This window comes from Miniopterus schreibersii (genome assembly GCF_964146895.1).
Source record: "Miniopterus schreibersii genome assembly, chromosome: X".
Classification (NCBI taxonomy): Eukaryota; Metazoa; Chordata; class Mammalia; order Chiroptera; family Miniopteridae; genus Miniopterus; species Miniopterus schreibersii.
This window is the reverse complement of record NC_138104.1, coordinates 58743123-58769584: the sequence shown is the minus strand read 5'-3', so window position 1 is coordinate 58769584 and position 26462 is coordinate 58743123. Positions and strand designations below refer to the sequence as shown.

The 26462-nt window shown below is 39.0% G+C and overlaps 1 protein-coding gene and 2 pseudogenes across 3 annotated transcripts; all 3 read left to right on the top strand.

Annotated features, from left to right (window-relative positions):
* The first annotated feature begins 3169 nt into the window (after nucleotides 1-3169).
* LOC308551502 (uncharacterized protein NKAPD1 pseudogene) lies at nucleotides 3170-4032 on the top strand (annotated as a pseudogene). The gene has a single exon. The product of its transcript is annotated as an uncharacterized protein NKAPD1 pseudogene (transcript).
* Nucleotides 4033-19902: 15870 nt separating this feature from the next.
* LOC308551447 (prefoldin subunit 4 pseudogene) lies at nucleotides 19903-20308 on the top strand (annotated as a pseudogene). Its single transcript has one exon. The product of its transcript is annotated as a prefoldin subunit 4 pseudogene (transcript).
* A 1468-nt stretch (nucleotides 20309-21776) lies between these two features.
* OTUD6A (OTU deubiquitinase 6A) lies at nucleotides 21777-22652 on the top strand (the record flags this gene model as incomplete). Its single annotated transcript, XM_081125939.1, has 1 exon — nucleotides 21777-22652. One exon carries the CDS (start codon nucleotides 21777-21779, stop codon nucleotides 22650-22652), a length of 876 nt encoding a protein of 291 aa, XP_080982065.1.
* Between the last annotated feature and the right edge of the window lie 3810 nt (nucleotides 22653-26462).

Genomic DNA, 26462 nt, shown 5'->3' with positions numbered 1-26462 from the left:
AAGGCACACTGGATGTTATAATAATTATGGTTTACTTAACATAAACTACAGACAGTAAAGCTTGACATTTGCAAAGCTGTTTTTTCCCCACTTCACGCCACAAAAACATGCCTATGCAATGGGGTTTGACATTAAAAGAGACCTGTCATCTCTTCTGCAAAATTAAAAAAAAAAGTCTTGATTGCAGCAAACAAGCAGGCTCTATGTGACCATTACTATCATGCTGCTAAAGTCCAAAAGATATCTCTCTCAGGATCAGCATAATGGTTTTCTGAAATTATCATTGCATTGATTTATTTTAATCCACAGTATTTAATTTCTTTGAATGGTACAATGACAGTAAGGGAGGGTATGAATTATTTCTGTTTATTTAAAATAAGATAAGGGGAGTTTTTCAAGATGGTGATGGATTGAGTGGAAGCTACACTGTTACTCTCCCAACACCAAATTGGAATTACAACTAAAATATAGAAAAACCATCCTGAATAATCAACTGCAACTGAAGACAAGCTGGAAAGCACCCTAATAACCAAGGAGGAAAAGTGGAGACCACATAGAGACTGGTAGGAAGTGCAGAGGCAGGAGAGGGCTGGCTGGGCTCCCCCAGGTAGCAGCTGAAGGTCCGAGGGTATATCTCAGCTGTGGGGGGTTCCTACTGAGGACTCTGGGGCTTAAACCCCAGGCTGGGCTTCCCAGTCAAGAGCACCAAAACTGAGAAAGGTGTCCACATAACATCTGGCTGTGAAAAGCAGCAGAGTTCCTGTCTGCCAGGGAGAGACAGCCGGAAATACAGGCACCCTCTTAAAGGGCCAATACACAATTTTCATGTGCAGCCACTCAGCTTGGGCTCCAGCAGAGGGAAGGCAGAGTGGACTGGAGCTGTGTGAAGAGAATCTAGGATTGTGCGCTCTGGAGATAGAGCTCACAGGCACCCACCTGGATTCCTGTGCTGAGTCATTCCACCATAGTGCAGAGGATATCATTCTCAGGCAGACATTTACGGTTCAAGGAGCTTTTGCCTGGGGGGGAAACAAAGCCGCACCCTGTTGGAAAAATTCTGGCCCTACCCCCTGGAGGTTCTACACCCTGAGTCTCCATAAGACTGATAACAATCAGCTGCCTCACCCTCTGGAGCTTCTACAGTCTGGGGCTCATTAAGAGAATCAGATTAATGAGCCTGCAGGCAGAGGGGGACCTCAGAGTGCTCTGAGTTTTTGCCTAATCTGCTTCTGGACCCCAGCTTGGAAAAGAAGACTTTGGTGTGCATTTGGTCCTATCCAAACACAACCAGGATCAACAAAAGGGACCTCAAGTTGTGGGTTGTTGACAGCTTCAAACAGGGTACTCAAGGCCAGTCACAAACACCATCTGACATTGGCCTGCACTAGAGACCCTCCAAAAAGACTAAGAGTCCTAGAAGACCTACCTAATACATAGAAACACACCCAAATAGGCAACCAAAATGAGGAGACAAAAAAGAAGCCCCAAATGAAAGAACAAGAGAATTCTCCAGATGAAGAGCTAAATAAAATGGAGATAAGCAATCTATCAGATATAGAGTTCAGAATACTTATTGTAACAATGATGAGAAGAGAGGGAAACTATGAAGAAAATTAAGAATGACATAGCAGAAATAAAGAATACATTGGAAGGAATAAACAACAGATTAGAGAAAACTAAGGATTGGATTGGAGAATTAGAAGACAGGGAAGAAAAGAAATCACTCAATCAGGGACCCAAAAATTAAAAAAAAACAATTAAAAAACAGAGGACAGTCTATGAGAGCTGTGGGAAACAGGAAACATAAAAAATATTTGCATCATAGGAGTACCAGAAGGGGAAGGGAATAAGCAAGGGATAGAGAATTTGTTGGAAAAATGACAGCAAACTTCACTAACCTAATGAAGGAAAAAGTCCCACAAGTTCAGGAGGCACAGAGAGTCCTGAGCAAGAAGAACCCAAAGAGGGCCACACCCAGACACATCATAATTAAAATGCCAAAAATTCAAGACAAAGAGAGAATCTGAAAGAGAAAAGCAATCTGTTACCTACAAAGGAACTCCCATAAGGCTGTCAGCTGACTTCTCATCAGAAACTCTACAAGCCAGAAGGGAATGGCATGAGTATACAAGGTAATGCAAAACAAGGATCTAAAACCAAGAATACTCTATCCAGCAAGACTGTCATTCAAAACAGATGGTGAAATAAAGAGCTTCCCAGACCAAAAAAAGGGTAAAGGAATTTATCACCACCAAACCAGCAATGCAGGAAAAGTTAAAGGGACTGTTTAATTAGAAGTAGAAATAGAGAGAGAAACATAGGCATAAAGAATTAAAATGGCAATAGATAAGTATCTATCAATAATAACCTTAAATGTAAATAGATTAAATGCTCCAATCAAAAGACATAGGGTAGCTGAGTGGATAAAAAAACATGACCCAAATATATGCTGTTTACAAGAGACCCACCTCAGAACAAAAGACTCACACAGAATGAGAGTGAAGGGATGGGAAAAAAAATTTCCATGCAAATGGAAATGAAAAAAAAGCTGGGGTAGCAATCATCATATCTGACAAAATAGACTTCAAAATGAAAACCATAATGAGAGACAACAAAGGTTACTACATAATACTAAAGGGATCAATCCAGCAAGAGGATATAACCCTGGTAAACATATATGCACCCAATATACGAGCACCTAAATTTATAAAAAAATCTTCTAGAGGACTTCAAGGGAGAAATTGACAGCCATACAGTCATAGTAGGGGACTTTAACACCCCACTGACTTCACTGGATAGGTCTTCCAGACAAAAATCAACAAAGAAACAGTGACCCTAAATGACACACTTGATCAGATGGATTTAATTGACATTTACAGAAAATTCCACTCCAAAGGTACAGAATATACATTCTTCTCAAGTGCACATGGGACATTCTAAAACACAGACCACATGTTAGGACACAGAACAAGTCTCTACAAGTTCAAGAAGACTGAAATCACATCAAGCATCTTAGATCACAATGGCATGAAATTAGAAATCAACTACAATAAAAACACTAAAAAAATTCAAACAAATGGAGGCTAAATAGAATGTTATTAAACAATAAATGGGGAGCCTGTTTCCTCCCCCTCCCTCGCCACACAAGGTTGTGGTGCATGATTGAAGAATGTCCCCGGTTCCACTGGGGAAAGTCTTCCTAAGGAATGTTATCCAGCACACAGATGCTCACAATAAGATTCAGGAGGAATCGGATATGTGGAAAATAAGAGAACTGGAGAAACAGATGGAAGACGCTTACTGGGGGAACAAAAGGAAAATGTTACCCAGCAGTTCAAGCCGGATGTGTAGTGATGGTTTTGATGAAGAAAGTCAAAGAGACAATTAGAGGCCAACAAATAAAATTTCTGGGGCATTAGAAGATGATTTTCTTAAGGCTAAATCCAGGAACAAGTAGTTATATGATTATGATACTAACATGCCAGACAGATGGGGTCACAGTGGTTATAAAGAGTTATACCCTGAAGAATTTTAGACAGTGATCATCAGTATATTACCAATAGGGAAAAAAGATCTCTCCAGGTAAAATCATCTACCCACGAGACTCACAAACACAAAAAATCAAAGCAATCTCACCAAAAAAAGCACAAAAAGAAGTCACACAAAAAAACAGAAGAAAAGCAAAAAGGAAACCACAGACATAACAGCAGATTCCTCAGACAAGTTATCAGAAGAAACGGGGGTTTCAAGTACCAGGAAACAACCACATAAGCGTAAGAAAACATCGAGGAAAAAGTCTAAAAAAGTCTGCAGTAGTTTTAGAGGCAGAAAGTGACACTTTTCAATCACAGGATTCAGCATCCAGCAGTTCTGAGGAAAGTGAGGGAAGAGACACTAAGAAAACCAAAAGGGAAAAAAGAAAGATAAAGTCAGCATCCCTGCAGTTAGCAGTGAAATACAGGAGAGGACAAACACACAAATTGAAAAGTAGCTACTGATGAAAGGTCTGCTGAGAGTTCAGAGGATGACTAATGAGAAACATTATTAAATTGCCACGTGACTTGGATATTGACAGCTCTTGCACTGTGGGGCTTTGCCAATGACTCTGTTGTTCAGCACAGGGGGCTTGACGTAGGTGCTGTCCTGTGCCATTTATGTATGTTCCAACAGACTTGTCTTCTATTTTGGCCCGTTAAATTTGATCCGCTTATTGTTAATAGGGAATCTGGTATTTTGTTATGAAGGTTTCTTGAAATTAAAAAAAAAAACAAACAAACAATGACTGGGTTATCAAAAAGATCAAGGAAGAAGTCAAAAATTTTCCAGGAAACAAATGAAAATGAACACACAACAAACCAAAATCTATGGGACACAATGAAAGCAGTCCTGAGAGGGAAGTTCATAGCACCATAGGCTTACCTCAAAAAAACAAGAAAAACTTCTAATAAACTCTCTAACCCAACAACTTAAAGACTTACAAAGTGAACAACAAAAAAAGCCCAGAGTAAGTAGAAGGAAGGAAATAATAAAGATCAGAGCAGAAATAAATGACATAAAGACTAAAAAACAATACAAAAGATCAATGAGCTGGTTCTTTGAAAAGATAAACAAGATTGATGAACCGTCAGCCAGACTCATCAAGAAACAGAGAGAAGACCCAAATAAACAAAATCAGAAACGAAAGAGGTAAAGTAACAACTGACCCAACAGAAATACAAAGGATTGTAAGCAAGTACTATGAACAACTACAAGCCACCACGCTGGACAACCTGGATGAAATGGATAAATTCCTAGAAAAATACAACTTTCCAAAACCCAATCAGGAAGAGTAAGAAAATCAAAATAGACCAATAACTGGTGATGACATTGAAGCAGTAATCAAAAAGTTCCAAGAACACAAAAGCCCTGGCCTAGATGGCTTCACAGGGGAGTCTTACCTAACATTCAAAGAAGAACACCTATCCTTCTCAAACGATTCCAAAAAAATCCAAGAGGAAGGAACACTTCCAAGCTCTTTTTATGAAGCCAGCATTAGCCTAATTCCAAAGCCAGATAATGACACTACAAAGAAAGAGAATTTCAGGCCAATATCTCTAATGAACATATATCCTAAAATTCTCAACAAAATGTTAGCAAATTGGATCCAATAATACATTACAAAGATCATACACCATGACCAAGTGGGATTTATTACAGGGATGCAAGGCTGGTACAATATTCGCAAGTCCATAAGTGTGATACATCACATAAACAAATTGAAAGACAAAAATCACATGATCGTATCAATAGATGCAGAAAGAGCATTTATCAAAATCCAACACCCATTTTTGATAAAAACTCTTAGCTAAGTGGGTATAGAAGGATCATACCACAACATAATAAAAGCCATATATGACAAAGCTATAGCCAACATCATACTCAATGGGCAAAAATTAAAAGCATTTCCCTAAGGACAGGAACAAGACTGGGGTGTCCTCTTTCACCTCTCTTACTCAACATAATATTGGAAATAATAGCCACAACAATCAGACAGGAAGAGAACATAAAAGGATCCAAATTGGAAAGGAGGAAGTAAAACTGTCATTATTTGCAGATAACATAATACTGTACATAGAAAATCCTAAAGACTCCACCAAAAAACTACTAGATTTAATAAATGAATTTGGTAAGGTAGTAGGATACAAAATTAACACCCAGAAATTGATGGCATTTTTATACGCCAATAATGTACTTTCAGAAAGAGAAACTAAAAAAACAATCTCAATTATTGCAATAAAAAAAATTAAGATACTTAGGGATAAACTTAACCAAGGAGGTAAAAGGCCTGTACTCAGAAAACTACAGGACACTGCAAAAAGAGATAGAGACAGAAGATATAAACAACTATAAAAATATACCATGTTCATGGACTGGAAGAATCAACATCATTAAAATGTCCATACTACCCAAAGCAATCTATAAATTCAATGTAATCCCTATTAAAATACCAACAGCATATTTCACAGATCTAGAACAAACACTTCAAAAATTTATACGGAACCAAAAAAGACCCAGACTATTTTGGAAGATGGCGGCACTCTGACAAGTAGCAGAGTGCCCATGCTCCAAGCCACAGACTGGACTTACAGCTAAAATACTGCATAGCCAGCTTGGAAAAACAAGAGAAATATATCTGAGTGGACATATTTTGAGTAAGTAACACTGAAGAAACATTATAGAGTTTGGTAAGAGAGAGAGGTCCTTGTAAGTAGGAGTTGCCTCTAAAGCCAGTGATCTGCTGTAAGGCCCGAGGGTTAGAGGCTGCAAAGCTCCCTCCCATTGGGAGTGTGGACTGGGATCCAAAAGCTGTGATCTCAAACCTGGAGGGGATAAGAAAAGAAGGAGAGGCTGTGCAAAGCAGGAGAACACTGTGCCTGCGAGGAGGGGGCCATGCCTTCCCAGTGAAACAAAGCACCATATGGCGGCAGACAGGGCAGGAGAGTTTCACCCTGGGTGCTGACCACAAGAAAAGCTATCCCACAGGGTGTGGCTTCTAAATAGAAAGGGGCCAGAAGACTGCACTCAGCAGGGACCTAAAGGGATACTCTGCTTTCCTGTAAGGCATTGTGTAGAACTCCAGAGAGCATTTGAACTGGGTGGGACTGAGAAGGGGAAGAGAGCACTCCAGACAGTAGAGAGAGGGAATGGAGCTGCCAGTGGAGCAGATCAAGACTTCAGCCACCAAAGCTGCTAGTGGGGAGAATCTGAGATTTTTGACCTCCTATGAAGAGAGCCACACATGGGCTCCACTGGACCTACAAGACAAAATCCCATCACACATGACTGGGAGACAGCAAATATATCTAATATACAGGCACAAACACTAAGAGTCATTAAAGTGGAGAGACAAAGAAAAAAACCCCAAACTAAAGAAAAGGAAAATCGCCAGAAAAAGCCCTTGATGAGATGGAATTTAGCAAATTATAAGAAACAGAGTTCAGAGTAATGGTTATAAAGATATTCAAGGAAATTAATGAGAACCATAAGACACTTAATGGGAAGGCCCATGAACTTAACGAAAGCATGAAAAAGGATATAGATGTGATAAATAAGAACCAGGCAGAAATGAAGAATAGTATATCTGATATGAAAAATGTGCTGGAAAAAAATTAAAAGCAGGATCAATGAAGCAGAGTATACAATAATTGAATTAGAAGAGAAGGTAGAAAAAACTCAATTAGAGCAGCAAAAGTAAGAGCACTTAAAAAGCATGAGGACAGTTTAAGGGAACTTTGGGACAACATGAAGCAAAAAATATTTGCATCATAGAGGTAACAGAGGGGGAGGAAAGTGAGCAAGGTATAGAAAACTTGGTGGAATAAATAATGACAGAAAATTTCACTAAGCTGGTGAAGGGGAAAGCCACACAAGTTCAGAAAGCACAGAGGTTTCGAAACAAGAAGAACCCAAAGAGGCCCACTCCAAGATACATCATAATTAAAATGGTAAATGTTAATGACAAAGAGAGAATACTAAGGGCTGCAAGAGAGAGACAAGCAGTGACCTACAAGGAAACTCCGATATGGCTGATAGCAGATTTTTCAACACAGACACTTCAGGCCAGAAGGGATTGGCATGAAGTCCTCAAAGTAATGAAAAGCAAGAACCTGCAACCAAGATTGCTTTATCCATAAAGGCTATCACTTAAAATTGAAAGTGAAATAAAGAACATCCCAGAAAAAAAAAGGCTAAAGGAGTTCAGTACGACCCAACCAGCATTGAAAGATATGGTAAAAGGACTGCTTTAAAAAGAAAAAGAAATATTAAGAGAAAGGTACATCAGCATAAAGGAAAAGAAAATAGATAAGAAAACAGGACGCATATATATGCTGTTTACAAGAGACCCACCAGAGAGCAAAATATTCACATAGGATGAAAGTGAAAGGATGGAAAAAAATATTCCATGCAAATGGAAAAGAAAAAAAGCTGAAATAGCAATACTAATTTTTGACAAAATAGACTTCAAAATAAAGACCATAGCAAGAGACAAAGAAGGTCACTACATAATGCCAAAGGGATCAATCCAACAGGAGGAAATAACCCTTATAAATTTATATGCACCCAATATAGGAGCACCTAAATATATAAAAAATTTCTTGGTGGACTTTAAGGGGGAGAATGACAGAAACACAATCATAGCGGGGAACTTTAACACCCCACTGTCATCATTGGACAGGTCATCAAGACAAAAAATCAACAGGGAAACAGAGACCTTAAATGACACACTAGATCTAATGGATTTAATTGACATTTACAGAACATTCCATCCCGAAGCAGCAGAATACACATTCTTCTCAAGTGCACAGGGAACATTCTCAAAAATAAACCACATGTCATGGCACCAAGCAAGTCTCTACAAGTTCAAGACAATTGAAATCATATCAAGCATCTTCTCAGAACACAGGGTCATGAAAGTAGAAATCAACTACTATAAAAAAAAACCTCAAAAATATTCAAACCCATGGAGGCTAAATAACATGTTATTAAACAATTAATGGGTTACCAATGAGACCAGGAAAGAGATAAAAAACTTCCTGGAAAATAACAAAAATGAAGAGACAACAACCCAAAATCTATGCGACACAGCAAAAGCAGTCCTGAGGGGAAAGTTCATAGCAGTACAGGCATACCTCAAGAAACAAGAAAAAGTTCTACTAAACCATCTAACATAACAATTAAAAGAATTATAAATAGAACAGAAAAAAAAAAAAAGCCCCAAGGAGGAATAAGGAAAGACATAATAAAGATCAGAGCAGAAATTAACAACATAGAGACTAAAAAAGCAATACAAAAGATCAGTGAAACCAAGATCTGGTTCTCTGAAAAGATAAGTAAGATTGATGAACCTTTAGCCAGACTCACCAAGAAACAAAGAGAGAGGATTCAAAAAAAATAAAATCAGAAATGAAAGAGGCAATATAACAACTGACACAACAGAAATACAAAGGATTGTAAGAAAATACCATGAGTAACTATATGCCAACACACTGGAAACTGGGTGAAATGGACAAATTCCAAGAAACATAGAGTCTTCCAAAGCTGAATCAGGAAGAAGCAGAAAACCTGAATAGGCCAATAACAACTAATGACATTGAAGCAGTACACAAAAAACTCCCAGCAACTGAAAGTCCAGGGGCAGATGGATTTACAGGCAAGTTTTACAACAAACATTCAAAGAAGATTTAACACCTATTCTCCTCAAAGTATTCCAGAAATTTCAAGAGGAGAGAAAACCCTGAGGCTCTTTTTATGAAGCCAGCATCATCCTAATCCCAAAACCAGATAAAGACACTACAAAAAAAGATAATTACAGAGCAATATCCCTGATGAACATAGATGCTAAATTTCCCAGCAAAATACTAGCAAACCGGATCCAGCAACATATTAAAAAGATCATACACCACAACCAAGTTGGACTTATTCCAGGGATGCAAGGCAGGTTATAATATTCACAAATCAATAAATGGGATATATCACATAAACAAAATGAGGGACAAAAATCACATCATATCAATAGATGTGGGGAAAGTATTCGACAAAATCCAACACCAATTTTTTCTAAAAACTCTCAGCAAAGTGGGAATAGAGGGAACATACCTCAACATCATAAAGCCATATATGACAAACCTACAGCCAACATAATACTCAGTGGTGAAAAACTAAAATAATTTCCCTTAAAATCAGGGACAAGACAAGGTTGTCCACTTTCACCGCTCTTATTCAACATAGTACTGGAAAACCTTGCCATAGCCATCAAACAGGAAGAAAACATAAAAGATATCCAAATTGGAAAGGAGGAAGTAAAACTGTCACTATTTGCAGATGACATGATATTGTACATAGACCACCCTAAGGACTCCACCAAAGTACTACTAGATTTGATAAATGAATTCGGCTAGGTAGCTGGATAAAAAATTAACATCTGAAAATCGATAGCATCTTTATACACCAACAATGAACTCTCAGAAAGAGAAATTAAAAAAAATAATATTTTTCATTGCAACTAAAAAAATAAGATACCTAGGAATAAACTTAACCAAGGATGTAAAAGACCAGGACTTGGAAAACTACAGGACACTGAAAAAAGAAACAGAGGAAGATATAAACAAGTGCAAGAATATACCATGTTCATGGATTGGAAGAATTAATATCATTAAAATGTCCATACCACCCAAAGCAATCTTTAGATTAAATGCAATTCTTATTAAAATACCAACAGCATATTTCACTGAGCTAAAATAAATATTCCAAAATATTAATATGGAACCAAAAAGGACCTCAAATAGTCACAGCAGTCTTGAGAAGTAAGAACAAAATTGGTGGGATCACAACACCAGACATCAAGTTATACTACAAAGCCACTGTATTCAAAACAGCCTGGTACTGGAACAAGAACAGACATATAGATTAGTGGCACAGAACAGAGAACCCAGAAATCCCAAGTCATTGTGCTCAATTAATATTTGGCAAAGGATGCAAAAACATATACTGGAGAAAATAGAATTTCTTCAATAAATGGTATTGGGAAAATTGGACAGGTACATGCAAAAAAAAAAAAAAAAAAATGAAACTAGACCACCAGCTTACACCATACACAAAAATAAACTCAAAATAGATAAAACACTTAAATGTAAGACATAAAACCATAAAAATCCTACAAGAAAACTTAGGCAGCAAAATCTCAGACATCTCTCGTAGCAATATGTTTGATGTTTGCTGATAAATCTCTTAGGGCAAGAGAAACAAAAGAGAAAATAAACAAATGAGAGTACATCAAAATAAAAAGCTTTTGCACAGCAGAAGAAACTTTCAACAAAACGAAAAGGGAGCCCATTGTATGGGAGAACATTTGCCAATGACACATGTAAAGAACTCATATAACCTAACAAAAGGAAGACAAACAATTCAATTAAAAATGGGTAAAGGACCTAAATAGACACTTCTCCAAAGAGGACATACAGATGGCCAAGAGACATATGAAAAAATGCTCCATGTCAGTAATCTTCAGAAAGCTGCAAATTAAAACAACTGTGAGATACCACCTCACTCCTGCCGGAATGACTACCATCAACAAATCAACAAATGACAAGTGCTGGTGAGGAAGTGGAGAAAAGGGAACCCTAGTACACTGCTGGTGGGAATGAAGATTGGTGCAGCCACTATGGAAAACAGTGTGAAGTTTCCTAAATAATTAAATATATGGAATTGCCCTTTTTCCCAGTGATCCCACTTCTAAGAATATATCCTAAGAAACCTGAAACAGTAATCATAAAGAACTGATGCATCCCTATGTTCATAGCAGTGCAATTCACAATAGTTAAGATCTGGAAACAGCCCAAGTGCCCTTCAGTAGATGAGTGGATAAAAAAAGCTGTGAAACATTTATACCAAGGAATACTATGTAGCTGTAAAAAGGAAGGATCTCTTATCCTTTGGCACAGCATGGAGAGAACTGGAGAGTATTATGCTAAGTGAAATAAGACAGTCAGAGAAAGACAAGTACCACCTGATCTCACTCATATGTGGAATGTAATAAACAAAATAAACTGATGAACAAAATAGATCCAGAGACATAGACGCATGGAACAGACTGAGGGATCTCAGAGGGAAGGTGGGATGGGGGAGTGGGTGGAGAGTGATTAATCAAAGAACTTATATGGTTATAACCCTAACCCATGTTCACAGACATTGTTATGGGGAAGGCCTGGGGGTTGGGTTTATGGGGGTGGAGGGGATCAATGGGGGGGGAGAGGGACACGTGTAATACTTTCAACAATAAAGATAAATTTAGGAAAACAAAAAGAGACCAAAAAAACACCGTAATAAGCATAATCAGAATGGAAAGAAAGAAAGAGAGAGAGAGAGAGAGAGAGAGAGAGAGAGGAGAGAGAGAGAGAGAGAGAGAAAGAAAGAAAGAAAGAAAGAAAGAAAGAAAGAAAGAAAGAAAGAAAGAAAGAAAGAAAGAAAGAAAGAAGAAAGAAAGAGGGAGGGGAGGGGAGGGGAGGGGAGGGGAGGGGAGGGGAGGGGAGGGGAGGGGAGGGGAGGGGAGGGGAGGGGAGGGGAGGGGAGGGGAGGGGAGGGGAGGGGAGGGGAGGGGAGGGGGGCAAAATCCGAAATACTGACAGCACCCAAATACTGGCAAGGATATGGAGCAACAAGGACTCTCATTCACTGCTGGTGGAAATGCAAAATGGTACAGACACTTTGGAAGACAGTTTTGCAGTTTCTTACCAAATTAAATATTCTCTTACTATATACAATCCAGCAATCACACTCCTTGATATTTACCCAAATGAGTTGAAAACTTAAGTCCACACAAAAACCTGCACACAATGGGCTATGGCAGCTTTACTGATAATTGCCAAAACTTGGAAACTAACCAAGATGTCCTCAGTGGGAGAAGGATAAACTGTGGTACATCCAGACAATGGAATAGTAGTATTCAATGCTAAAAAGAAATGAAAGAACCTTAAATGCATATTACCATGTGAAAAAAGCCAATCTGAAAAGGCTACGTATTATATGATTCCACCTATATGATATTCTGGAAAAGGCAAAACTAAGGGCCAGCGGTTGCCAGGGGCTAGAGGAGAAGGAGAGATGAAGATGTGGAGCACAGAGGAATTTTAGGGCAGTGAAACTATTCTGTATGATACTATAATGGTGGATACATGTCATCATACATTTGTTCAAACCCATAGAATGTACAACGCCAAGAGTGAACCCCAATGTAACCTAGGAACTTTGGGTGGTCATAAGTGTAAGTTCATCTATTGTGACAAATGTATCACTCTGGTCAAGATATTGATGGTGGAAGAGGCTGTTGCTGTGTGGAGGCAGGGGTATATGGGAACACTGTGTACTTTCCATTCAGTTTTGCTATGCACCTAAAACTGCTCTAAAAAATGAAGTCTAAAATAAATGCCAAAAAAAAAAAAAAAATGACACTAGACCACCTTCTTACACCATATACAAAAATAAAACTCAAAATGGATAAGACTTAAATGCAAGACTCAAAACCATAAAACTCCTAGAAGAAAACATAGAAAGTAAACTTTCCAATATCTCTTTTATATATATATCTTTATTGATTTCAGAGAGAGGAAGGGAGAGGGAGAGAGAGAGATAGAAACATCAATGATGAGAGAGTCATCGATAAGCTGCAGCCCGCAACCCGGGCATGTGCCCTGACAGGGAATCGAACCCTGATCACCTGAATCCTAGGTCGATGCTCAACCGCTCAGCCACGCCCGGCTGGGCCCAATATCTCACTTAATATTTTTTATGATATATCTCCTCAGGCAAGAGAAACAAAAGAAAAAAATAAACAAATGGGACTTCATCAAACTAAAAAGTTTTTGCACAGCAAAGGAAATCACCAAAAAAATGAAAAGACAGCCCATTGAATGGGAGAACATATTCGCCAATATACACCTGATAAGGGGTTAATATCCAAAGTTTATAAAGAACTCATAAAGCTCAACACCAAAAAAACAAATAAGCCAATTAAAAAAATGGGTAAAGGACCTGAATAGACATTTCTCCAAAGAGGACATACAGATGGCGAATACACGTATGAAAAGATGTTCAACATTAGTTATCATGAGAGAAACCCAAATTAAAACCACAATGAGATATCACCTCACACCATCAGAATGATGGTCATCAATAAATCAACAAACAAGTACTGTTGAGGATGTGGAGAAAAGGGAACCCTAGTACACTGCCGGTGGGAATGCAGACTGGTGCAGCCACTGTGGAAAGCAGTATGGAGGGTTCTCAAAAAATTAAAAATGGAACTGCCTTATGTCCTAGCAATTCCATTTCTGGGTTTATATCCAAAGAAACCTAAAACACTAATTTGAAAGAATATATGCACACACACACACCCCCTGTTCATTCCAGCATTATTTATAATTGTCAAGATATGGAAGAACCCAAGTGTCCATCAATAGACTAGTGGTTAAAAGAAAAAAGAAAAAAGCTGTGGTACACATATGGAATGGAATACTACTCAGCCCTAAAAAAGAATGAAATCTTGCCCTTCCAGGATGGCTCAGCTGGTTGGAGCATCATCCTATACACCAAAAGGTTGTGGGTTCAATTCCCGGTCAGGGTACATACCTAGGTTTTGGGTTCAATTCCTGGTCAAGGTGCCTATGGGAAGCAACCAACAGATGTTTCTCACATCGATGTCTCTTTCTCTCTCCCTCTCTCCCTCACTCTTTCTAAACACATCCTCAGGTGAGGATTACAAAAAAAAAAAAAAGAACAAAATCTTACCTTTTGCTACAGCATGGATTGACTTAGAGGGTATTAGTGAAATAAGTCAGTCAGAGAAAGACAATTACCATAGGAATTCACTTATACATAGAGTCTAAAGAACAAAATAAATGAACAAACAAAATAGAAACAAACTGATAGATACATAGACAGACTGGTAGTTGCCAGAGGGACTGGGTGAAAAGGTGAGGGATTAAGAAGCACAAACTGGTAGTTACAGAATAGTCATGGGGATGTAAAGTACAACATAGAAAATATAATGAATAATATTGTAATAACTGTGTACAGTGCCAGGGGGCACTGGAAATATCAAGGGCGGTACTTTGTAAAGTATATGATGACTAACCACTATGCTGTACACTTGAAACTAATACAAAATAATATTGAATGCAAATTGTAATTGAAAAATAGAATTTGTAAAAAAGAACCCCTCCCAAATAAAACTTATTAAAAATGTTTTTTAATTGAACAGAGATTCAGGGGCCTTTAGGACAACAACAGAGCAAAAGTACTCAAAGAAATTACGGTGGAAAACGTCTCAAATTTGGTAAGAGATAAACCTACAGAGTCAAGAAGCTGAGCAAACCCAAATGAGATAAATCCAAAGAAATCCTCACCAAGACACATCATAGTGAAATATATGAAAACTAAATACCAGGAAAAAAATTATTGAAAGCAGAAAGAGAAGCAAAATCTTATCAATAAAAGGAAAAACAATTTGAAAGACAGTAAATTTCTCATCAGAAACCATGGAGGCCAACAAAATGTAACACAACATTTTTCAAGTTATGAAAGAAAGGAATAGTGAACCCCTCTGGGGAAAATATCCCTCAGGAATAAAAGGGAAATCAAGACATTTTCAGATGAAGGAAAACTTAGAGAACTTATACAAGGAGATCAGCTTGAAAGAATGGCTAAATGAAGTTTTTAAACAGTAAAGATAAAAGAAGAAATCTTGGAAACTCAGAAAGGAAGAACATAACAAGCAAAACTATGTAGAAACAATAGATTTTCCTTGTCCTATTGAGTTGTCTGTTATGTTTGAAGGTTGAAGCAAAAATTAGAAAACTAATGTGGTTCTGAATGCATGTAGAGGACATTTGAGACAATTGTATTGTGAAGTGGGTAAGGGTAAAGGGATGCAAAAAGAGCTAAGGTTTCTGTGCTTCACTCAAATTGGTAAAATGACAACACCATAGCCCGGCCGGGCGTGGCTCAGTGGTTAAGCATCGACCTAGGATCCAGGCGATCGGGGTTCGATTCCCGGTCAGGGCACATGCCCGGGTTGCAGGCTGCAGCTGATCAATGACTCTCACCATTGATGTTTCTATCTCTCTCTCTCTCCCTCTCCTTTCCTCTCTCTGAAATCAATAAAGATATATTTAAAATAAAATAAAATAACAACACCATAGATTTTGATAATACACACATGCGTGCGTGCACGTGCGTGCACACTCACACATACACACACACACACACACACACAAATGTACCTAGAGTAACCACTAAAAAAGTTATACAAAGACATACACTCACACACACTACGGATAAATCACAATAGAATTCTAAAAAAGAAGTTCAAGGAACCCAAAGGATGGCAGAAAAAAAAAATTAACACAGAACCAACAGAAAACAAAAAATTAAATGGCATACTTAAGCCCTATCATATTAATGATACCTTAAATGTAAATGATCTATATATGCCAATTAAAAAACAGAGATTGGCGGAGTGGATTAAAAACTATGACACAACTAGAGATAAAAACTCACTTAAAATATAATATTAGATGTTGAAGGTAAAAGGATAGCCCGGCCAGCGTGGCTCAGCAGCTGAGCATTGAGATCACGGTTTGATTCCTGGTCAGGGCACATGCCTGCGTTGCGGGCGCCGTCCCCAGTGTGGGGTGTGCAGGAGGCAGTTGATCAATGACTCTCATCATTGATGTTTCTAGCTCTCTCTCTCCCTCTCCCTTCCTCTCTCTGAAATCAATAAAGATATATATATATAAAAGAAAGTAAAAAGATAGAAATATATATATGCATCATGCAAATATTAATAAAGAAAAAATAGTGGTTATATTAATATCAAATAAAGTAGATGTTAGAGCAAAGAAAAAGAAAATTACCGGAGACAGAAAGGGGCATTACATAATGCTAAAAGGGTGAATCCACCAAAAAGACAAAGTGATCCTAAATGTGTGGGATTTGCAACAGAGGTGCAAAATATGTGAAGCAAAGCCTGATAAAACTGAAAAGAGAAATAGATAAAGCAACAATTAGAGTTGGAAACTTCAACACTCTTCTGTTAACAATAACTAGAAGAATTAGACAGAAAGAATATAGAAAAGTTGATAACACTATCAGTCATCAGGGGGATTTAAACAACATTTATAGAACACATCACCCAACCACAGCAGCATACACATTCTTTTCCAGTGACCATGGGACATATGTCAAAATAGAACAGATTCTAGGCCATAAAGAAACCCCAATAAATTTAAGAGAATTGAAATCATACAGGGTGTATTCTCCAACCACAAAGGAATCAAACTAGAATTCAGTAACAGAAAGATAACAGGAAAATTTGAAAACACTTGAAAACCAATAATTCACTTCTCAATAATCCATGAGTCAAAGAATCTCAAGGAAATCTAAAATTCTATATATTGAACAGGATGAGAATAAAAATACAATATATCAAAACTTGTGAGATGCAGTTAAAGTAATACAGAGAAGCAGATTTATGGCACTAAATGCATACATTAGAAAAAGATGTAAAGTCCGAAATCAATCATCGAAGCTCCCACCTCGAGGACCAGAAATAGAAGAGTGACTTACACCCTATCAGGCAGAAATAAGGAAAACAGAGCAGAAATCAACGAAATTGAAAACAGAAAAGCAATAGGGAAAAATCAATGAAACAACAAGCTGGTTCTTTGAAAAGATCAATAAAATTGACAAATATCTAATAAGACTGACAAAGAACAAATAAAAAAAGAGAGAAAACACAAATTACCAATATCAAAAATAAAGCAGGGAATATCACTACAAATCTTGCAGACATGAAACGCTAATAATGGAATACTGCAAACAACTCCACACACATAAGGTTGACTACTTACATGGTGGACAAATTCTTCAAAAAACACAAACTACCAAAATTCATACAATATGAAATGCATAGTGTGATTATTACTGTAGCTACCAAGGAAAACATTTTTTTACTTTAAAACTCCCCAAAATGCAATCTTTTGACCTAGGTGTTTTCACTCCAAATCCCACCAAACATTCAAAGAATTAACATTGATTTTAAACAGTCTTTTCCAGAAAAACAGAAGAGGAGGGAACACTTCTAAATTTACTTGATAAAGCTAGTGTTACCCTGATACCAAAACCAAACAAAAAAGTATCAAAAAAGAAAACTACAGACCAATCTCTCTCACTAATGTCGATTTTTAAATCCTTGACAAATATTAGCAAATAGAATTTATCAATATATAAAAAGAATTGTAAACCATGACCAAGTATAAAACTGGTTCAAATACTTGACCATGAATCAGTGTTATCCACCATATCAATAGGCTACAAAAAAAAATCACACAAACAGTTCAATCGATGCAGGAAAAAACCCGACAAAATTCAAAACCATTCATGTTAAAATCTCTCAAAAAATTACAAACAGAGGGGAACTTCCTCCACTTGATACAGAGCATCTACAAAAAACCTATAACTACTATGATACTTAATGGTGAAAGGTGAAATGCTTTCCCCCAAGATCCAGAACAAAGCAAGGCTGCCTGCCCTCAACACTCTTATTCAACATAGTCCTGAAAGTTATAATCAATGCAGTGAGGCAAGAGAGGGAAATGAAAGTATATAGATTGCAAGCGATAAAATAAAAATGTCTCTATTCACGGATAACATGATTCATTGTATAGAAAATTCCAAGGAAACTACACACAAAAATAATACTCCCAGAAATAGTAAGTCAGTTGAGCAAGGTCCTCCATTGCACAATAAACATATAAATGTCTACTGTATTTCTATATAATAGAAAAACATGTGGACGCTGAAATTAAAAATATAACACCACTGCCTGCCCGGCATGGTTCAGTGGTTGAGTGTCAACCCATGAACAAGAAAATCACACTTTGATTCCTGGTCAGGGCACCAGCTTGAGTTTCGGGCTGGATCCCTAATGGGAGGCATGCAGAAGGCATCAGAATAATGATTCACACTCACCATTGATGTTTCTCTCTCGCACGCATGCACTTCTTCTCTCTGAAATCAATAAAAACATATTATAAAATTTTAAATATATACATAATACCATTTACAATCACTCAAAAATTGAAATGCTTAAGTGTAAATCCAACAAAATATGTGCCAGACTTATATGCTGAAAATTATGAAACAATCATGAAAGAAAACAACCAAAATCTAAATAATTGGTGATACATACCCACGTGTCAATTCTCCTCAAATTGATATACGGTTTTAACACAGTTCCTATGAAAATCTCTGCAAGATTTTTTGTAGATATAGACAATATTATTTTAAAATTTATATAGAAAAACAATTTTGAAAATAAGAACAGAATTGAAAGACTTATTACAAAGCTATAGTAATTGAGACTGTATGGTGTTGGTGGAAGAATAGACACGTAGCTCAATGGAACAGAATAGAGAACCCAGAACTAGACCCACACAAATATGCCCAACTGATGGTTTTGACTGGTGGGAATGCAGACTGGTGCAGCCACTATGAAAAGCAGTATGGAGTTTCCTCAAAAAATTAAAAATGGAGCTGCCTTTTGACCCAGTGATCCCACTTCTAGGAATATATCCTAAGAAACCCGAAACACTTATCAGAAAGAACTTACACACTCCTATGTTCATAGCAGCCCAATTTACAATAGCTGAGATCTGGAAACAGCCCAAGTGCCCATAAGTAGAGGAATGGACAAAAAAGCTGTGGGACATTTTCACCGTGGAATACTACGCAGCTGTAAAGAAGAAGGATCTAATACCCTTTGGGACAGTATGGATGAACCTGGAGAATATTATGCTAAGGGAAATAAGCCAGGCAGAGAAAGACAAATATCACATGATCTCAGTTATATGTGGAATCTAAAGAACAAAATAAACTGATGAACTAAATAGATCCAGTGACATAGAAGCATGCAACAGGCTGATGAATCTCAGAAGGAATGCGGAGGTGGGTGAGGGGGAGAGATTAACCAAAGAATTTATATGCATAAATGCATAACGCATGGACACAGAATAGTGTGGTGAAGGCCTGGGAGGTGGTGCAGAGTAGAAGGGGTCAGTGGGGAAAAGAAGGGGACATCTATAAGTCTTTCAACAATAAAGATAAATTAAAAAACAAAAAAACAAAAAAAAAACTACACATACAGGAAGACCCCATAGGAGGGAACGTGGCGGCGGTGTTGCTTTCTGCGGGAGTTGTGGGCCAGCAGGCCGTGAGAGATGGCGGGGGAGGAGGGCCGGGAGAGGAAGACCCCGGGAGGAGCGCGGGGGCGCCTCGCCCCCTCACGGTCACCGGTGGTCCAGTCCCAAGATGGCGGCCACCGTGAAGGAGGGGGCTGCAGAAGATGTCTGTCGGTGTTCCTTTTGAAGACGAACAAGAGATACACAAATTTGCACAGAACAGGTAGGATCACAGAGCTTAAGGAAGAAATAGACATAAAAAAAAACAACTCCAAAATTTAGAAGATTCCTGCGAGGACATCATGCTCACAGATGAACACTGCTTAATGGTACCTTATCAAATTGGTGATGTTTTCATTAGCCATTCTCAAGAATAAACACAGGAAATGTTAGAAGAAGCAAAGAAAAATTTGCAAGGAGAAATTGACGCCTTAGAATCCGGAGTGGCATCCATTCAGTGGGTGTTAGCAGATTAGAAAGTTCAGCTATATGCAAAGTTTGGGAGCAACATAAACCTTGAAGCTGATGAAAGCTAAACATATTAAAATTTGTTTAATAAACTTGAATATTATTTAAATGATAATTTTCCTTTTTTTAAAAAAAAATTCATTTGTTTAATGGAAACTTGCCTATTTTCACATCTTGCTTATTTATTTTATATTTTAAAAAGAAGACAGTATTCATCTATGTATTGTGCATAATGATTCTATCAAGTGTAGGGGGTTTATGGCATGTTATTAAAATCAGTTAAGCAATAAGAAATAAAAAAACCCTACACATACACTTATAATATGACCCAGCAATTGCACTCCTGAGCATTTTGCCCTAGAGAAATGAAGACTTATGATCACACAAAAACTTGTATACCGGTGTTTATAGCAGATTTATTCATAATAAACCCAAACTGAAAACAACCCAGATGCCCCTCAACAGGTGAATGGTTAAACTACAATACATCGATATCATGGAATACTACTTAGCAATAAAAAAGGAATGAAATTTTGATATTTACAACAACTTGGACAAACGTCCACTTTCTTCATTTGTAACAAGGGAGAGGTGGTCTCAAGGGCCTTCCTGTTTGGGAATTCAAGATACAGATGAGCAGGATGGGACAGGATGAGAACATATTTGAAAGAGCTTAGGGCTTTTAAATTTTTAATTTAATTTTTAAAGAACTTTTAGAGACTCAAAATAATCATAAAGAAGTGCTTCCCGGGAATGCTAGGGATCCCGTTTTGGAAGGTGGGAATCCAGGAGAAAATGAGTTTAGGGAAGGTGCATTCAGTTGGCACAAACCGAGAGGTCTGCGGAGTTGTAGTGAATGGCTTTAAGGAGAGTGGCTGTGGCCTTTTTACACTGAGATGGGACAGGGTGGATTTGAAACGTAAACTGAAAGAACTCTGTTCCCAGGAACGCAAGGAAATGTCTTTGTTCTAATACACAAAATTAAGGGTCCGCTAGTCAAGAGATTTGAAAAACTGGAAAAGGCTGCATTGCTTCCCGGACATTAGAAGTAATGTTAAGTCCAGCGTCACAGTACATTCAGCTGGTGGTATAATATTTGTCATGTGCTTCTCAAGCACGACCAGTGTCTGCATTGTGTTTAGGCTTGGAAATGAAGTAGGGCGTAAGAGTCCATGAATAATTCTACAAGCCCAGTTGCTGCACATAACATGCAAAGGCTGGATCTTTCAGGCCGAATTTCAAACCTCGTTAAAGCGGAAACACCTGTTGCTATGGTGTCTAATAGGGGCGTATCTAGGGTCTCCCAACAGCCAATCCCAGTGCCAGGCGTGTTTGGAGGCGTGGCCATAGGGGCAGTGACCAATGGCAGAGAGGGCCATGAGTAGGGGGCGGGCAACCAGAGGCTTAAATGAACAGAGCAGCGGCCTCTGGAGGCTGAGGATCCGCTACCTGTTGGGCGGTTGGAGCTGTTAGTCGGAACTGTAGCGGGTACTTTTGCTGCTACCAAACTTAGGTTCTCGCCAGTCGCTAAACACCATGGAAGATTTGCAGCTTGAGTATCAGCGGATGGAACGACGCCACCTCCGCGAGAAAAAAGACCTGCAGGACCGCATCCAGGCCATGAAGAATGCGGTCCCTAAGAGCGACAAGAAGAAAAGAAAGCAGTTGCTCCTTGATGTGGCCCGCCTTGAGGCCGAACTGGAGCAGAAGCATCAGCTGGATCTGGAGAAGTTCACAGAGCTTTTCCCTGCTAACAGCAACCTCGATTCCATCACTGAGGGTCTGGCCAAGATGGATCTTGAGAACCAGCCTCCTTGCCTCTCCAGAGCCCAGAAAAGGCGCGAAAGAAGGGCGGCGCTCCAGAGAGAGCGCCAGAAGATGGCGGCTGACGCCGAGGTAGGGTACCTGGCCAACTATCGTCGCGACGAGGAGGAGAAGCTAGCCGTCATCCTGGAGGCCAAGAATCTGGAGATGAAGGATATCCCGGCCGACAGCCACTGCATGTACCGCGCCATCCAAGACCAGCTGTCGTTCTCCGTGACCGTGGAGAGCCTTCGGGGCCACACAGCCAACTACATGCGAAAGCACGTCGACGACTTCCTGCCCTTCTTCAGCGACCCCGAAACCGGTGATGCCTACACCCGCGACGGCTTCTTCAACTACTGCGACAACATCGTGCACTGCGCGTCGTGGGGAGGCCAACTCGAGCTGAGGGCCCTTTCGCATGTCCTGCAGTCCCCCATCGAAGTGATCCAGACCGAGTCGCCTGTCCTCGTCATCGGGGAGGAGTACACCAAGAAGCCGCTTACCCTCGTCTACAGGCGCTACACCTCCAGCTTCGGGGAGCACTACAACTCAGTGAAGCCGCTGGAAGCCGGCGCCCGGGGGGGCGTCGCCCCGCGGTTCTTCTAGGCCTTTTTTGTAGCCGTCGCTGGCCGCCGCTGCCGCTGCTGTTGCCGCCGGACCCCGAGCCAAAGCCGCCGCCGGGTCTCCTCAGTAGGCTCTACTTTTTCCTTTGGCCTTCTCTGGTTTTCTTTTCTTCGTTTTACTCAAAATTTAACAACCTTTCGCCCCGCTTTGCCACCTCTCTTTCCGTCTTTGCTTCCTTCACGGGGTGGGGGACGGGGACTTGGTACAGGGAAGGTAACTGTATTGCACCACTTGAGGGGGAGTCAGTTTGAAAAGTTCCAACCACATCTTGCCCTTAAGGGCTTTTGCCTCCCTGGCCGATGAGAATTGGTTATGTTACAAATAATTTGGGGATTAAAATGGAAACTTGGTTTGATGGCGTTCTTAACTTGGGAAAAAATCAGTTTAGCTCAGAATCTTCAGATTGTCCATGAATATATTGGATTAGTTAGATAAACTTGGCTTTTATGTACTCAAAATGCTTTGTGAATGTCTTTTGCCTAGTTCTTTGGGGGGAAAATGTATCGTGGGCTGTTTGAGGTTACTTTTTTTTTTTTTCCAAACTACTGTACACGTTGAAATAATTAATGACCTACTTCTTGTCTCCAACTGTAAGTTCCAATAATATCGAGATGCTTCTGGTTCCCTACATATGGTATTACCATTCATGACTGAATTTTGGCCTTGTCTCCTTTGAGAACACATCTATGAATTTCTGGAGAGGCTTCCTCCTGGGTGTTTCTGTCATACTCTATGTGTATCACCGTAACATTCGTTGTCTCTCTCCCTCACCTAGTTAGATCCTTTGGAGCCAAGACTGTGCATATTTATATCCCAGTAGCTAATACAGTGTCTGGCACATAATTGGTCCTCAATAAATATTTAGTTGCATCAAATGTCTCCTTATTGCTTATGGCACATCAAGTCTACACTCTTCTAGCTGACTGTACATCCTCCCTAAGGTGGGCCAGCCTACTGATTCAGTCTTGCTTCTTTTTACTTTTTAGCACAAGTCTGTTACGTGTCCATTTCCTCTTTTGTTTTTCAGTAGGTCTTTTATTTCCCCCTTTTGTAGTATAGTTTAGTGGTTAAGATCACAGGCTCTGGAAACTAGATTAAATGAAGTTGCATTCAAATCCCAGTATAAGAGAAAACTATTGGGCCAATTACTTTAACCTCTCTGAGCCACAATTTCTCATATGTAAAACAAGGGTATATATAACAACACCTATTTCCTATGGCAGTTGTTGAGAAAATGCATGTAAAGTACTTAGCATAGTCTCCTGGCAGGAAGTGAGTACTCAGAGATGGTTTGGTATTATTATTATGCAACATTATTCATTTAACATTGAGCCCCTACCTAACAGGTGTCAAGTGCTGTGCTGAGGTAAACAAAGACATATAAGACACTCTCCTTGGCCTCAATATCTCAATCTAGTGAGACAACTGTGACTAAAGAAAACCGTAGTCCAATACTAGCATAGGGAGACGAATAAAGTGCTGTAACAGCTAAGAGTAGCACACCTCACCTGCAGGCAAAAGATAGGAAATGCTTCCTGGAGGAAGTGATCCTTGAGTCAGATCCTAAGTAATTAATAGAAATTTGCCAGGCAGACAAGGGAGAGATGGACATTCCAAGCAGAAGGCACGTCCCATGTTAATGCATGAAAGCCTAAGAGAATGTGATAGGTTTGGAGAACTAGGAGAGTCTCCTAAAGTAGAGGTTAGGATCTATGAAAGAGGGGGCAGGGAGGATGTTAGATCAGAAAGGATCTCCTAAGTCAGGTATGGAGTTTGACCTTTAAGAGAATGACCCCGCAGTGCCAGTTATTCCCTTCATTCTTACCCAATCACTATTTGATTATTTGTTTATCTGTCTCTTTTGTTGAACTATGGGCCCCTTAAGGGCTCAAACCCTCTGTCTTGTTCTTTGAATTCTCAGGGCCTAGCATTCAGGTAGCACACAATGAATGTGGAAAGAAGGAAGGGACTTCTGCAAAGCCACTCAGCTACTCAGTAGCAGAGGTAGGACTCAAATCCAGGTCTCCAGAGTATTTTTAAGTGCTGTACCACATTCCTCAGAGTTGGATATAGAAGTAGGAATTGAAATCTTTCATTTAATGCAAGCTTCATTGTATTGGATGGAGTTTTTCCTTTCATGGCTTAATGTAAGTTCTTGACACTAGCAGGCAAGTTCAAATATCAATACTACTTAGTAAAGATAGTTTCAACACTTAAGGATTAAGTAATTATTCCATAAAAAATTTTGGCAAATTAAACTGTACACAATTTGATTTCATCTAGTGTTATTGCTGGTATTACAGGTACAAATGTCAGTAGAATATTACTTGCTCAAGAAAAACAGCACTAGACCCTCTAAAGCTGACCAAAGAAGGTCTAAACTGCCAACCAAGCGCCTCAATTCAGACAGTCAGGAAAAGGTCTACTTTAACATTTCTTTCATGAACTTCACAATTATCCAAGATAATAAATATGTATTAAGATCCATACAAGACAAAAGAACATCCATCATCTCTACCAGTGAGTCACATCAGGAAATACTTAAAAGGTCATCTCATTTCCATGGTTGTGCATAGATGATTTAAAATGCTTTAGACTATTCTGAACTCTAGTTTCTCCTCGTCCCAACTCACTCTATATACTGTTGCCCAGTTAGTCTTCTTTAGCTGTGTGACCTTGGGCAAGTAACTTCTCAGGGTCTCAGTTTCCTCAACTGCTAAATGAGGGGGCTGTGCCAGATTAGTGCTTTTTACACTGTTATTTAGAACCCTTGAGTCCCTCAGACACCCAACGTTGGTGTCATGGGTGCCGTGGCACCCACAGTTATCCAAGGCTAGGGAAAAGATGGGCTGAGTTGGCAAAGCAGGCTTCTGTGTATCCACTTCCAACACTGCAGCCCTTTTAGAAATCATGACCTATCTAAAACTTGATTTGGAAATTCTGCTACTACAAAAAGTTTAAGTACCATTATGCTTACATGATTTCTGAGGGCCCTTCCAGTTCCCCTAAACTAAGATTTTATAAAAATCTTCCATACACAACAGGGATTTAATGTGATAAAGTGTTCACAAATAGAAACACAATAAAAAACTAATTTATATTACTTTTTTTACTTTTTAATCTTGGTATCATCTCAAAATAAGATACAATGCAATGCTTATAATAATTCAAATATATAATATGCACTCTGAAAGTAACTGGCAACTCCCATAAAGACTGTCATTTCGGAAGCCATAGAAAAGATGGCTTACAAAGTTCAGGACCAAATTCAAATTCTGAATATTTTTTTCTCTTAGACAACAATAAAGATATGCCTTAATCCAAGCAAGTGCACAGGAACAAAATTTCTTTAATTTCACAATTACTGAGTTTTCAAGTCTCCTCCACAAGTGCTAGCTTACTTCTTTGTATCCCTGGCCAAGGCTGACCCTAAAGGTTGTTTACTAGAGTCATTAGAAGTGCCAGACAAATCAAATACTAGGTAATTTGCCAGAGTCTCCCTTCCCCCTCAGCTTGTAAAGTGAGGAGTTGCAAGGGGGAGGTTTATTAGAATCACCTGGGAGGCTTTTTTCAACCTACATTTGTGTTCCACTCTGCTCTCCCTCTTGCAAAGCATTGTTTTAGCTAAGGGCTTCATTCTGCCCCACATAAAAGGTCCTATCTTTTTAAATCCAGCTCAATTTAAGATTGAGTAAAAACAATTGAATTTAGAAGACACTGGCTTTGTCACAACTGGTTGGGCAAGTCACTTAACTTTCTGGTGTCAGTTTTTTCCTCTGATTTTTGAGGTCT